We start from the raw sequence: 15,573 nt of genomic DNA, 5'->3' as shown, positions 1-15,573 counted from the left end.
CTGAACTCATATACACAATATACCTATTTACGAGCAAGGCAGCTAACTGAAACATAGCCTTAATATATCTAATTGGGAGCAAACACTGATGATCCCAATGGCTTCTGGTCTTCCTCCATAGCTAAAGGGTGGTGACAGAAAGTGCTTGGCCCCCTTAATTGTTGTGTATATATTCAAATATTCTTATGTGAATTTATATGTGTGCCATGTGCTGGCAGTATGAAGTCATGTGTGTGTCAGTGTGCATGTGTCTGAAAAAGAAGGAGATTATGTGTGTACTTTTTTGCACCTTCTTGTGTGCTGGCAGTAAGAAATTTAGGGTGCAAATAGCTCTCTGTGGAAGGCTTTTAGTAGTCTTCAGCTCTTTGTGAAACAAAAGTCTTCCACATGGCTCCTGTCCCATGTTCCACACCTAAGCAAACACAAAAAGCATACACAGATACATACAAAGCAACCATAAGTGGAGATACAGTACACATTTTTATCATACAGATACAGATCATACTACCATAACAAAGTTACTAGTTCAGCATCAGTTCAAAATCACTACTGGGCATGATAGCATATCATACCAATTAATTCCATTCCTATTTCAGTCATAAATCAGTATCAATAACTTTTCCCTTATGATATCTCTGTAAGAAATGGAAAGAGGGGTGATCAGATATTTACATTGCTGGACTGACAGTCTTTTACTCATTCTTTCTCTCACACACCCATACAAACAAACACACAAACATACACACCTTGACATTAAAAGGTAGTCGGTTCTCTTTGAAGGCATAGAAGGTAAAAACAAGCTGCTGGCTGATCTTGCTGACAGGAGACAGATTGCCATAGCAGTGCACATAGATGGACTTTCCCTCTGAAATCTGCAGTTAGTACAAGAGGATCAATCAAAACCAGTCTGGCTTATGATTGACTGTCCAATATTTTGACATATTAAGTAAAATTTTGCATAATATGCTATATGTGGAGTAGTGACAAAAATGTTTCTAGGTGTGCCTGTGTATGTACACATGAAAAGCCAAGATTTGTCTGCAATTAAGCCATTGTCTGTGTTCAAACTGCGCACACCTCAATATCTTTGCTCCTGGCCACTTCCTCAAAGTTTTCCTGCTGCTCAAGTGTTTTATCCACCTTATCGTCAGTCATACAGAAGCAACGCAGCTCTGCCACTGCTAAGTCAATGGGCTTTGCAAACACCACAAATTTGGCAAGGTATGGCACACAAATCAGCTCCTTGTAAACAGTGGTTGCCAGAGCAACTGTCTCACTCCCTTGCTGACAGTCTGCCAACCAGAATCTGCAAAGAAAAATACAGAAAAGAGAGAGGGTGAAATGGAGATGAAGAGTGGAAATTAGTAAACTAGAAGCCAGACATTTAGAGAATGTCAAACCTGCCATTACTATTAAGAAGATTTAGGGATCAAGCCAGATTAACAGAGGAGGCTGATCATCAGTATCTCTGTGCCCACCAAAGACAGAGAAACACTCATTATTTTCATGGATTTCCCTTCACATTGAGTGCAGCCCGTAGCGTGTCAGGAACATTGACTTTGTTTACCTTCTACATATGTTTTGTTTTGGTTTCTGTCCTGTCTCTGCCCCTGATATGTTATTGGTGCTTTCTCAGCTGTTTTGTATTATCCCTCTTTGATTCTGTTAATTATCTGAACCAGTTGTGTGTCTTTGTTCAACATGAAGTATTGTGTGTTCAGCCAGACCTTTACCAAGCCTATTATAATCGTGTTTCTAGTTTTATACTTTTTATTCTTGTTTTGCCTGACCATTTGCCTGTTTTTTGACCATGCTTGTGCTTCACAATTTGGATTTGTTTGTCTAGCTCTCTTAATAAAAGCTCTTAACTGCAATTGCATCCGTATGAAATCTCATTACAAGATAGAATATTTCGCTTACAACATGGATCAACAGGAAAGCAAAGGGAGCATCATAACAGGATCTGTGCGATTTCCTCATTGGCTTTGCCTGGATGATCTGGCTCCCGTTGAGGGCTTTGAAAGCCCTCTGAAGGGATTTCTTCTCCAGTGCCAGTTTTATTTTGAGAGCCTGGTGAAACTAAAGCCCAAGGAGAGACAGTGGCTCATGTTCTTGTTATCCCGGTTCCTTGGTCTTTCCTTGGCTTGCCAGTGGGTGGAGCTCCTGATCGCCACAGGAAATTTCAGCCTGGGACGCATGGCACGAGTTCATCTGTGTCATGAGGGTGATCTATGGGAAGTCAGACTTCAAAAAAATTGCTAAATTTAATTTGAGGAGGGCCAACCTGACGGACGAATCTGCGAGGCCACCTATAATGAGCAGGCTGACAGGGCAGCCTCCACAGTCCACCTCCAGTCCGAGACCCACAAGGTGGTTTCCCCTGCAGAGCTCCAGCCAGAGGTCAACATGGCGAGCTCATCTCCAATCTTCTTTTCATGTTGAGGTTCCCCTATCGTGGTGGAAGGATTAGCCGCTCTGCTGAACATTGCCCAGGGTGTGCACTCACATTCACACACCCATTCATTCATACACTACGGACACTTTGGACATGACAAGCCACCTTCCATGCAAGTCTTTGGACTGGGGGAGGAAACCGGAGTACCTGGAGGAAACCCCCGCAGCACGGGGAGAACATGCAAACTCTGCACACATGGTGGGCCATGGTGGGAATCGAACCCCCAACCCTGGAGGTGTGAGGCGAACGTGCAAAATGTACACCATTTTAGCTAAGGTCAATCTGATTCCTTGCTGGGTTGTTAAGGTCTTTCTGCAACCAGGTTATGCATACATCTCTTTTTGTTAACAAATACCAAAGGAGTTTATACAGCACAGAGAAATTATGGATATTTACGAGTGTGCAGCCAAAACTGGAGGACACTAAAAGTGGGATATGAAAACAGTAACTGGGTGCTAAAGAAAATGGCAGACCAGAGGAGAGTTCCATGCCTGGTTAACCTGACAAAAACTAGGGTTAGAAATCTAGTTAATATCCCCTAGCAAATGGTACTACTACTAATTAACTATTAACTAGTACTACTAACTACTATTAAGATAGCTAGTAAGTCACTAACACAAATTTCATCTAGATAGGCAGTAACTGGGAGATTTCAATCAGTCCAGATCACAGTCCCCAGTCAGTCCGGATCACAGCCAATTGCTCTCCAATTTCTGCTTCCTGGACAATAAATTGGATAACATGCAACTCCAGCAGGCAATGCAATGTGAGTTTAGAGACTGCTGCGTCTTTATTTTCACAGAGACGTGGCTCAGAGACAGACCTCTGGATGCTGCCATTCAGCTATACGGGCTCACCTCATTTCATGACAGCAGAAATGACTGGCGGTGGCTTATGTTTACATCAACACTGAATGGTGCAAGAACTCAGTGCTAGTTTCTAGTTATTGCTCATCGCTGGGGGAGTTTGTGACTGTTAGATGCAGACCTTTTTATTTACCACAGGAATTCACCACCATTCTTATGATTGGAGTATACATTCCCCCCAGCACTAAGGAGGCATATACATCATTCCCCCCAGCTCTAAGGAGGTGCTCTGTGAACTGTATGGGGCTATTAGAGAACTGCAGAACACATACCCCGATGGATGCATCACTGGAGATTTAAACCAATGCAAATCTCAAATCAGTGCTCCCTAAATTTGAACTTTGCAATGAGAGGGGTGAACAAGCTGGACTTTGTTTACACAAACATTATGCTAATCCTAGCATACAGGCCGCTCATCAGACTCTCCAAACCGGATTTGAAGCAGGTGAAAACCTGGCCAGCAGGAGCTATCTCTGCTCTTTAGGACTGTTTTGAGCACACTTACTGACAGATGTTCAGGGAGGCTGCAACCAACAGCAACTTCACCAACTTGGAGGAATACATGGCATCAGTGACCAGCTACATCAGCAAGTGCATTGATGACATCACTGTCTCCAAGACCATGACTACATGCTCCAACCAGAAGCCGTGGATGACTGCAGAGGTGCATGCACTGCTGAGGACCCAAGACTCTGCCTTCAGGGCAGGAGACAAGGTGGCCCTAAGAACAGCGAGTCACTTCATGGATAGATGCGACACAGGGCGCATGCGGAACGGCATTCAGGCCATCAGCAACTACAGGAATCACCCGCCTGTGACAGTGATACCTCCCTTCCAGATGCACTGAACAATACTACGCTCAGTTTGAGGTGCAAAATGACGTGACAACCACCCCTCCTACCACCCCTCCTACCAATGACCAGGTGCTGTGCCTAATCATGGTTCATGTGAGGAACACTCTATGCAGAATCAACCCACAGAAGGCTGCTGGACCAGACAACATTCCTGGCAGAATGCTCAGAGAATGTTCAGACCATTGGTGGATGTTCTCACTGTCATCTTCAACATCTCCCTGAGCAGTGACATCATTCCAACATGCTTCAAGGGCACCACCATTATCTCCATGTCAGATAAGTCTTCAGTGTCCTGCCTCAATGACTACTGTCCTGTTGTGCTCACACATATCATCATGAAGTGCTTCGAGAGGCTCATCATGAGGCATATCAAGACCCTGCTGCCCCCCTCAGTGGACCCCCTGCAATTTTCATTTACATATCATCCCAAATGCTCAACAAATGATGCCATCGCCACCACCCTAAATCTGGCCCTCACCCACCTGGACAAAAAGGACACCTATGTTCAAATGCTGTTCATAGACTTCAGTTCAGCATTCAACACAATCATTCCTCAGCACCTGATTGGAAAGCTGAACATGCTGGGCTTGAACACCTCCTTCTGCAATCCTGAACTTCCTGACTGGGGACCTCAGTCAGACCGGGTTGGGAACAGCATCTCCAGCACCACCACACTGAGCATGGGGGCCCCCAAGGGCTGTGTTCTCAGTCCACTGCTGTTCACTCTGCTGTCTCACAACTGGGCAGCAACACACCACTCCAATCACATCATCAGCTTCGTCGATGACACAACCATGGTGGGTCTAATCAGCAAGAACAAGAAGTCAGCATACAGAGAGGAGATGCAGCAGCTAACAGACTGGTACAGAGGCAGCAACCTGTCTCTGAATATGGACAAAAAAAAAAGATGGTTATTGAGTTCAGGAGAGCATAGAGCAATCTTCCTCCTCTGAACATTGATGGCTCCTCCTTGGAGATTGTGAGCATAAAATTCCTTGATTTTTCACCTGGTGGAGAACCTTGCCTGGTCCCTTAACACCAGCTCCATAATTAAGAAAGCTCAGCAGCATCTCTACTTTCTGCCCATCTCCCATCCATCATCCTCATCACATTCTACAGAGGAACCATTGAGAACATACTGAGCAGCTGCATCACCACCTGGTTCGCAAATTGCACCATATCGGATCACAAGACCCTGCGGCAGATAGTGAGGACAGCTGACAAGACCATTTGGGTCTCTCTTTCCTCCATCATAGACATTTACACCATACTCTGCATTTGCAAAGCTACCAGTATCGTGGATGACCCCACACACCTCTCACAATTCTTCACTCTCCTGCCATCTTGAAAAAGGTAACGAAGCATTTGGGCCCTCACGGCCAGACTGTGTAACAGCTTCTTCCCACAAACCATCGAACTCCTCAATACTCAGAGGAGAGACTGACACAGACACACACACACAGAGAGACACACATACTCATACTGAACTGAACACCATCCCACTCCCCTTGCAATTTTTGCACATTTCTGTACTGACTACCTGTACTTTGCTGCTACTGTACTTATAAAAATATTTAAAATATTATGTTTAAATTCTTGTCAGTATTATACACTTTACCTTGCTGCTACCCCAATAGCTGCTATGTCCACATATGGTAAAAGATAATCTGCTGAATACTATGTCATAGTAATCAGATTTATGTTTAGCATTTAAAAAATATATATTGTTATTCTTTTGCATTACCTGTTATATCTGACACTTTCACACTAGAACTGTGTACTGGTCCGTTCTAATTTGTCAATTACTGTGCCCATTGTCCTGTTTTAGTAGTTACTGTATTGTCTTGTGTTGTTTGCACACGTTTGCACATGCACTTTATGTAGAATGTGTAGGTCTTTATTTAGTGCTGTGTTGTCTCATGTAGTTAGTGTATTTTATGTAACACCATGGTCCTGGAGGAATGTTGTTTCATTTCACTGTCTACTGTACCAGCTGTATATGGTTGAAATGACAAGAAAAGCCACTTGAGTTGACACTGTGATTTGGGACGATGAGAGCTGGTCTTCACAAGGGACCCGGGTGGATGGAGCTCATTTTAGATTCACCTCTGGTCACAGGTCCTCCCTCTTTGGAACAACCATTGCCAAAGCCATGGGGACCACCGCTCTCCATGGTTTAAAGAGATTGAGGTGGTAGATCTGCCAGGCACAACTGTTTGCTTTACCACATAATCAAAGTACCCAGCTCACCATGTGACCTTGAAGGGCCCTTGTGACTTAATGAGTAATTGGAGCTTGATATGGTTAACAATATGAGCACTATATTTCCCTTTGAAAATCCCATAGCAGAGCATCCATATCATACAGCCGGGATTGATGTTCTTGCAGCTGTTACTTGCCCAATGTGTGGAGATTTGCTCTCAGGTCAATAACGTTCTTTCACTTTCATTAGGATGTGCCCAAGTAGCAATTCAACTGGGGAGAGCCTCTGGAGGCTTTGTAAGACTTCTTGTACTGCAAATAATTGGGGTTCTATGGAAAATTTTAATCAATCAATGTGTCAATTAATGTACAACCAACTCATGCATAACCAGTATATAAGGTTTGATGATTAAGAAACAAGTTATGATCAAAGAAATGAGTTAATCCACCAGATCCTATATTTACGAATTTGTTTAAGAGTGGAATCAAATGTTAATCAGTAAGATGGTACCTGTCTGTGCTGGGTATGCAACCTTTTTGGAATGCAGTTTTTTAAAAATGAGAGCTGGCGGTACCACGCCACCTTTATAAAAAAGTCAGGAAGGTACCTAGGACTTGAAAATAATAATGGCATAAGCCAAGGTGTGTTCAAATAAAAAAAATGAAATTCTTTGCCAAATGAGATCAGTGTTTCAGAATGGTATAAAAATCTGTATCAAAATCACTTATGTCAGGTGATCTGCACAGCAGCTCAGACTTTTATAAAGTCTATTTTTTGGCATAAAGACCCCAAGACTCTTAGAGTGTTTAAAGAAGATTCTTCCACATGACATTGGTGACCCAAACATGAATGGAAAGGAGCCAGGAGAGTGGGAAGCTGTAGTGGACTAACCCAAGCAAACTGGCACGGTGGCCGCCTAAAATAAAGGTAAGCAATTTTGTGTATAATTATTAGTTTGCGTGGTTCACTGATGGTTTGCCAGTGGCTGTAAGAAGACACTTAAATGCTTCTACAAATGAAATTAATCAGATTGATAGAAGGGGGTTTTGATCTCAAAAAAGAATAAATTGCATGCAAAATATCTGTGTCTGCTGTTAAGTGGGCCTTGATGGATAGCAGTAAAGTATATGGTTAAAAAAAGAGTTAGGGAAACGTGCCAAGTCCTACGAATACCATTCTGTTGTGAATTAACAGAGGGCTAAATTGGTAGGAGAAATCCTGCTGATACCACTTTTCGCTGTATCTGAGAATTGTATCAGTGAAAAGAGCTGAAAAAGTAGAAAAATAAGTGTTTGTAAGTTTGTGAGTTTGTGTTGATTAGTGTTAATCTTATCTAAATTAGATTAGGCATAATCTATTTGCTTCCTTAAGGACTTTCTCTTCTTTAATCGTTACCTTTGCTAGTTTTTCCCTTTCATTTCTTTTGTGTTGTCCCTAGTTTGGGGGCGCTGGGGTAATTGCTTCTTTCCTAAGTGAGTTCCTGGCAGCTTGGCCTACCTGAAACCAAACCACCCACAGTACCTGCTGTGAGGTACTCTGTATCACCTGTCACTAGTCCAGCGTATCTGCACCACATTTACAGTATCACTCATTGGACACTCCAATTTACTGAGTCAGCGTGCCACTTGTTTTGTGCTGACTGCTCCATTTTGAGTGTTGTCCTTTTGTATTAAAGGTCTCGGTCTTGTGGTATATGGTACTGCTAAGTGCGATGCATGGTGGGACCCCAGTCCTATCAGTTGTGTGAGTGGGAGTGCACAGGTGAGGTGTCCTTGCTTAGCAGGTTCCACTTGGGTGGGGGCAATCTGCCTGGAGCACTACATTGGGAGCCATCACTATCTTTTGTTGTAGAAGTATATGAATTCCCTTCTTAAGGGAACTCAACTTTGGGTGAGCTTCACACTGTGGGAAGCGTCCTCTCATATGATTGGTATCTGAAACTGAATTGTGAAATCATACCTATTTATAGGCCTGCTGTTGTCAGGTAAAATGGTACCGTTGACCCACTCCACCAGCCTTATTATCTTCAGCGAGACTGCATATTGGTCATTTTGTGTGAAGACTCGCTAAAAGACCAAAAGACATTTCCTCTCCATTTTTTGAAAATATATATTTTTTTACATTTCTGTACCTTTAAAAAAGAAAAGTATGAGTGAGAAAGAATTCAGGAAGTGTGTCAAACCATGCTCTCATTTTATTATGGGAGGGACAGACACACTTTCTGTGTGAAGTATCTGGGGATGGAGATACCCATCCGCCAACAGTGGCCCTTAAGGGGGCTGACTGCACAAATTGTGATAGCTTTACAATCAGGCAGCTCTGCTTGAGGCTCGCTCTCTTCTCAGTCAAAGGGAGTTGGTTTTCAAAGCCTTGTGGATCTGGGCCGGCAGCTGCCGATGCAGCAAGCCAGTTCAAGTCCTGGGGATCTCATATGGATCTGGTAGAGGAGCCAGAGACGAGCACTGCTCTATCTCTTCCTGTCTTCTGGGTTCGGCTCTCCGCCGGATTTTGGAGCTCACATCGCAACTCCTCCTTCTGTTATGAAAAGCCAAAACACCTTCTGATTCCGAGAAGCCATTGCACCAAAAACAGAGAGCAGCTCTCAAGCATATAAAAAGCTGCTTGAAGTGATTACTAGGGTGGAAGAAAAACTTAATCTAGACTGACTCAGGGAAGAGGAAATGGCTCATAGCAGGCTGAACGAGCACTATTTCGCTAGTGAAAATAAATCTCCCTCACACTACAGAAAAACTCCCCTTTTTCCAAAAGTGCATGATGAAATAACGTGCTTCTGTGGAAAACCATACAATAGCCCTGTTTATAACCCCGCACCGTCGGATAATTTGGCCATCATGGGGAATGAACAGTACAGGTGTTTAGCTATGCCAAAGGTGGAGGAGGTGCTTGCAAGGTACCTTTCTCCATCAATAGCAGGAAGTTTAGGCCACCAGTTTGCCATCCAAAGCATGTAAGGCCACCTCGGCATTGGTTGGCAAAGCCTATGCAGCAGCAGGTCTTGCTTGTGGGTTACTGCATACAATGTCAGTGTTGCAGGCCTACCAAGCAGACCTGAGCTCTACAGTGGGGAGGGAATTGGGCCTGAGGCAGTGGCGGAGTTTCGCTGTGCCACAGATTTGTCTCTCCGGGCAACCAAGCATATGGCCCATCATATCAGTTGCTCAATGGGTAGGTTGGTTGCACAGAGAGGCACCTATGGCTCAACCTCTCAGGGATGGGGAATAATGGTAGGGTCTCCCTGCTGGACACCCCTGTTGAACATTATGGCCTGTTTGGCAGCATGGTTAACGCCATTGCCAACAGGTTTTGTGAGGTGAAACAGCAAACGACAGTGTTCAGCGAGTTCCTTCCCACGTCATGTTGAGTTTGCCCAGGCTAAAGAGTTAACATCACTAAAAGGCCATCTTGCAGCATAGAAAATACTGCCAAATGTGTCTCCATGATTTCTGTCCACCATAGAAAAGGGTTACTGGGTCCAGTTCAGAGCCCAACCCCCCTGGTTAAGAGGTGTGCTCACCACAGTAGTCAGCACAGAGCAGAGCCCAATGTTAGCGCAGGAAGTAAGATACCTATTGGACATAGGGGCCATAGAACATGTACCCTGAGGGAGGGAGGATTTTACAGCCATTATTTCTTGACCCGCAAAAAAGATGGGAGTATGTGGCCAATTTTAGATCTGCAGCATCTGAAGCGTACTCTTAAGATATACAGGTTCAAGATGCTGACCCTCAGACTTATCATTCCACAGATTCAGTTTGAGGACTGGTTTGTGATGATAGATCTAAAAGAAGCATATTACCACATATAAATATTGCCCAGTCACAGGAACTTCCTGAGGTTCCAATATCCAGTATCGGCTTTTTCCCTTTGGTCTAGCTTTATCCCCTCGCACATTCACAAAATGAACTAAACTGCCTGGACAACTGATTAATTCTAGTGCGATCCAGAGAACAGGCAATTCAACATCGAGATGTTGTTTCCGCACACATGATGTGCTTGGGACAAGTAAAGTATGCTTTCTCCTGTGCAGAGGACAACCTTTCTAAGGGTTATATGGGATTCTACTATGATGAGGGCGTTTTTATCCCCAGCATGCATAGGGTCAATCCTACGATAAACCTAATTTAAACTATTTTCTAATTACAAGAGTGAGCATGGTCAAGTCATGTAGTATAGGTAATTATAGTATTTTAATTAATGTGCCTGCATTGTGTGTATTTGGGTAGTGCTGTGGTAACATGCAGGTTTAGTATGTTAGTGACTAGGGTTTGAGCCTGGGCTCAGTTTAGTGTTTTTTTAAATGAGCTGTTTTTTTTCCAATGAAGAAAGTTCCTCAAGGTAACATTGAATGAATTCCATCTTCTCTTTTCTTGCCAGTGGAAACTTTTGTTTTTTCTTAGATGAAAAGTTATTTAAAAACTGGTTTAAAGTGAACACAGACGGCCACACACTGACAAAGCTCATTAAATTTGCTTTCAATTTAATTTAATTGAGTTACATTGTACTGTGTGAAAATCAAAATGAAACCTAATATTCAAACATTTTATGTATTAATTTAATGTGGCAACATTTATCAAATGTGCTGTTACAGAAATAGCATATTCACAAGGTGATTTACACATCCTGACAATGAAGGATACCTAGTTATAAAAAAAAAAATAAATAAAAAAATAAAAAATAAAAAAAAACTTTTATTTGGCCATACTTATACTCTTACTCATGTTCATTTTTAATCACAGAAATGTACTTTTACTTCACTACATTCGGTGCCATTCCTCCATTACTGTTAAATATTAATGAATATATGTAGTTATAATAATTAGTTTAAATGATGTATAATGATGTTGCAAGTCTCGTGATACTCTGCAGTGGTCTGACACAACAACCGCTCACATTTTTAGCATCCTGGAGAGGGGGAAGAAGCGAGTGTGTCAACACAAACACACACACACACAGTTCATGTAGTCTGAAATTCTGGATTTTCATTCGATTTTAATCAGATCCAAAGTAACTTGTAACTTGAGTAGTCTTCATCTTATACTTTTACTTTCCTCCACTGTGTCTTTATCCCCACTGAACAGTTGCTCTATAAGGGTTCAGCTCTACCTGTACTACTTGAATCGCACACACACTTTACATAGTTCAATCTTGTAATTAGAAACTTGTTTAAATTAGGTTTAGATTAATTTTGATGAGAAACGTAATTTTTTTTTGTGAACCATACGTAATATTTTTTTCTTCAATCTAACTGATCACACATTCCATTTTTTTAGTGTACTATGTGTTCAGCTACAGTATGTTGTTCCATGCACCACTTGGTGTTTATTGTGTGAAGCACAACAAATTAATTTAAATTCTAAGAAGTGTGCCTGCAGGGTACCAAATGATCAGATGTGATGAATCACATGAAAAAACACATGCATTCAGGCCACATCTGTAAATATGAGAGATTTCAGTTCAGAATGGATAGAGGACTATGCAGTTCAGAATGCTCTGCTGAGGAAAACCATGAAGCAAGCAGGACAACAAAATTTGTGCTCGCCCTAAATTTGGAACAGTGATGCATTTACTGGCATTTGAGTCTATCAAAAGGGAACTCCAGGTTGCACCAACACTCCAGATTAAACCAAACCATTTCATTAGTATGTGGCTAAAAGAGCAGATGGATTTGCTTGAGAAGTATTAATGAAACATGTAGTGGTAGGAAGAAACAGCCAATCACATACTATAAGACTAGGTTGGACCTTGTAGCACAAGACTATCCTCCATGCTAGCAACAGAGACTTGATGCCCTGTATTATGCATATGAAAAAGTATCCACAGGGACTACCCAGTTATTATTTACATACATCAAAAGGTAGTGGAAATTCTAGAAGAGGGAAGATTCTTTCTGACCCAGGCTCAAAGTTTAACTTGCATTTATGACCTCACTTACCCTGACATTACTATTAACCATTGCACCACAGTAAATCCAGCTGACATGTTCCCTTTGGAACATGAGGGACAGTTGCATGTCTGTTTAGCAGACTCTCTGACATTTACTCGACTTCGACCAGACCTTGAGTCCACACCCAATCCAGATGCAGATGTTGACTACTTTGTGGATGGCTCATGTTTTAAGGATCACTTAATAAATCATGCAGGATACTCAGTAGTCAGAAAAGACAAGGACAATTTTGTGTCCATTCTTTCACAACATTGCACGCAACCATGCTCTGCCCAATTGGCTGAATTTAAGCCTCTCACTACTGCATGTCAGTTGGCTAAGGGTTGAAGTGCTAATATATGCAGTGCTGTGAAAAAGTATTTGCCTGATTTCTTCTGTTTTTTTATATCTCATACTAAACAGTTTAATATCTTCAAAATAAATACAACATAAAACAAAGGCAAACTAAGTAAACACGCAATGCAGTTTATATTTTTTATTGAAGCAAAATAAAGTTATCCAACACCTATAACCAATGTGTAAAACTAACTGCCCCTTAAGCTTAAAATCTGGTTGTGCAACCTTTAGCAGCAATAACCACAACCAAACACTTCCAATAACTGGAGATCAGTCTTTCACAGCACTGTGGTGGAATTTTGGCCCACTCTTCTTTGCAGAACTGCTTTAGTTCAGCCTCGTGGGAGGGTTTTCAAGCATGAACTGTCTGTTTAAGGTCCTGCAACAGCATCTAAATTGGTTCCAGTCAGGACTTTGACTAGACTTCCCCAAAACTTTAATGTAGCTTTTTTTTTTTTTTTTTTAACTATTCAGAGGTGGATTTATTCCTATGCTTTGGCTCATTGTCTTGCTGCACAATCCACTTGCGTTTGCGTTTCAACTTATGAACTGAAGACCAGACATTCTCCTTTAGGATTTTCTGGTAGACAGCAGAATTTATGTTTCCCTCAATTGTGTCACTTATTTGGAGTTGTGTGGAAACAAAGAGTTTTTAGAAAAAGTGATGGGATGCCCATATAGAATGCTGAAGAAATTAGGTGAACAAAAATAACAAAAGCTGAACAAAAATAATCTCTGCCATGTGTCAAAATGTAGAGGCAGAGATATGTGCAAATGCAGATTAAGCAGTTTTATTAAATAAAGTCCAGCATATAATATGTAAGGCAAGTTCAAAGTCAAGGCAGGCAAAAGGGTCAGGCGATCAGCAAACAGGATATCGTAGAGAAACCAGAATACAAAATACCAGGAAACAATCAAAGTAAAAAAAAAAACAGAATAATAAATGCTTGGTAATGACAGAGCACAAAGGAAACTGAGAAGTTACTTCACAAGGGTACAGTGACAGAATGAGGCTTATATAGGTGCACAGTGATGAGTGTGAAATTGTGAAAGGTGCAGACAATCATGTGATGTGATCAGGTGAGGTGCAGTGGCTGATGGGAATCGTAGTCTCTAGTCCGTTTTCCGGTATTTCCATGACAGAAGCCCCCTTTTAAAGAGTGTCTCCCGAAGTGCGTAATTAGTTTAGGAGGGGTCCAGGACACCCAGACCAGATGTTCCTAATGATTTTCAAGTTCACTTGATTGTCATCCATCATGGGACCATTAAGAGGATGCTTGACATGTTCTCTGGGTTACAGATGCAGGGCAGTTTTTTTCCGTATCACACAGACATGACTAGATCTCCCCAGCCTGGCTTGGACACAAAGCGACAGCGCAGCCAGCGGGGGGAAAGAAGCTCAAAGCGGAGCCTGAGGGGGAATTAAAGTTAACTATGGAGCTAGAGGGGAGAGCAATGCTCTCTCCGTGAAGCATGAGGGGGGATCAATGTCCTTGGTGGAGCAAGAAGGGGGAGCAACATGCGGCACAAAGCAGAGAAATGGAGTGATGTCTTCAGCGGAACATGGAGGCAGAATGAATCCTTAGCCGAGCAGGAAGGCGGAGCGACATCCGCATCCGAGCAGTAAGGCGGAGCGACATCTTCAGCCGAGCAGGAAGGTGGAGCGACATCTTCAGCTGAGCAGGAAGGCGGAGTGACATCCTCAGCAGAGTAGGAAAGTGGAGCGATGGCCAAAAAGAAGCCTGGCATAGTGACATCCGAGGTGAAGCAGGGAGGCAAAGTGGAGCTCTTGGCTGAAATGGGAGGCGGAGCAACGTCCTCAACTAAACAGGGAGACTGAACAGCATCCTCAGCTGAACAGGGATGCTGAGCAGGTTCTCAGTCAAGCAGGAAGGCTGAGCGAGATCTGCAGTAGGAGAGGGAGGGTGGGGAAAGATATTATGTGAGGCTTGTGAGGCTGTCTCGTCAGCCTCAGACAGGAACTTAGCTTGAGAGGTCACCTTGTTGACTTCCTGCTGGAGCTCGGCAGGGGAGACCACGTCTTGGGTCTCAGGCTGGAGCTCTGGAGATGAGGTCATCATGTTCACCTCCGGCTGGAGCCCTACAGGAGAAACTGGAGATGAGGTTGCCACATTTACCTCCGGCTGGAGCTCTGCAGGGGAGACCACCTCATGGAGTTCAGGCTGGAACTCTGGAGATGAGGTTGCCATGTTGATCTCTGGCTGGAGCTCTGCAGGAGAAACCACCTCATTGATCTCTGGCTGGAACTCTGCGGTTGAGGCCACCATGAACCCCAGCCATTGCTTCTCTTCGGGCTTGGGGTTTAACAGGCTCTTGAAATAAAATTGGCATTGGAGAAAAAAAATCCATTCAGGGAACTTTCAAAGCTCTGAAATGGAGCCAGGGCATCTATGAAAACCCACTGGGGAAACTGGAATAAAATGCTGCCAAAAAGATTCTGGCATGCTGTTCTTTTCGTTCTCCTGCTGCATCCATGTTGTTGTAATTGGTCACAATGTAGAGACGGAGATGGCTGCAAATGCATTTTAAGCAGTTTGATTCAATAAAGTCCAGCCAACAAATCCAATATGTTAGGCAAGTTTAAAGTCAAGGCAGGCAAAAGTGTCAGGCGATCAGCAAAGAGGATATCGTACAGAAACCAGAATACAAAATACCAGGAAACAAAGTAAGAAAACCAGAATAGCAATACGGGAGTAAAGACTTGGTAATGACAGAACACAAAGAAAACTGTGCAATTTTTTGCAGGGGTGCAGTGACCGAATGAGGCTTATATACATGCACTGTAATGAGTGTGAAATTGAGAACAGGTGCAGGCAGTAATGTGATGTGGTCAGGTGAGGTGCAGTGGGAGTCATAGTCTCTAGTCCCTTTTC

At 42.9% G+C, this 15,573-nt stretch overlaps 1 protein-coding gene across 1 annotated transcript in view; it reads right to left on the bottom strand.

Moving 5' to 3' along the window:
* Positions 1 to 347: 347 nt before the first annotated feature.
* LOC108261191 (ankyrin-3) overlaps positions 348 to 15,573 on the bottom strand; it is a 65,514-nt gene continuing 50,288 nt past the window's right edge. The window contains exons 7-9 of the mRNA XM_053682666.1: positions 1,078 to 1,306; positions 743 to 872; positions 348 to 412 (exon numbers count right to left, since the gene is read on the bottom strand). Of these exons, the coding sequence (XP_053538641.1) occupies positions 348 to 412; positions 743 to 872; positions 1,078 to 1,306 (424 nt within the window). The remainder of the gene's footprint in view (positions 413 to 742; positions 873 to 1,077; positions 1,307 to 15,573) is intronic.

This window comes from Ictalurus punctatus, chromosome 9, assembly GCF_001660625.3.
Source record: "Ictalurus punctatus breed USDA103 chromosome 9, Coco_2.0, whole genome shotgun sequence".
In the NCBI taxonomy this organism is placed as follows: Eukaryota; Metazoa; Chordata; class Actinopteri; order Siluriformes; family Ictaluridae; genus Ictalurus; species Ictalurus punctatus.
This window is presented reverse-complemented; position numbering and strand designations above follow the sequence as displayed.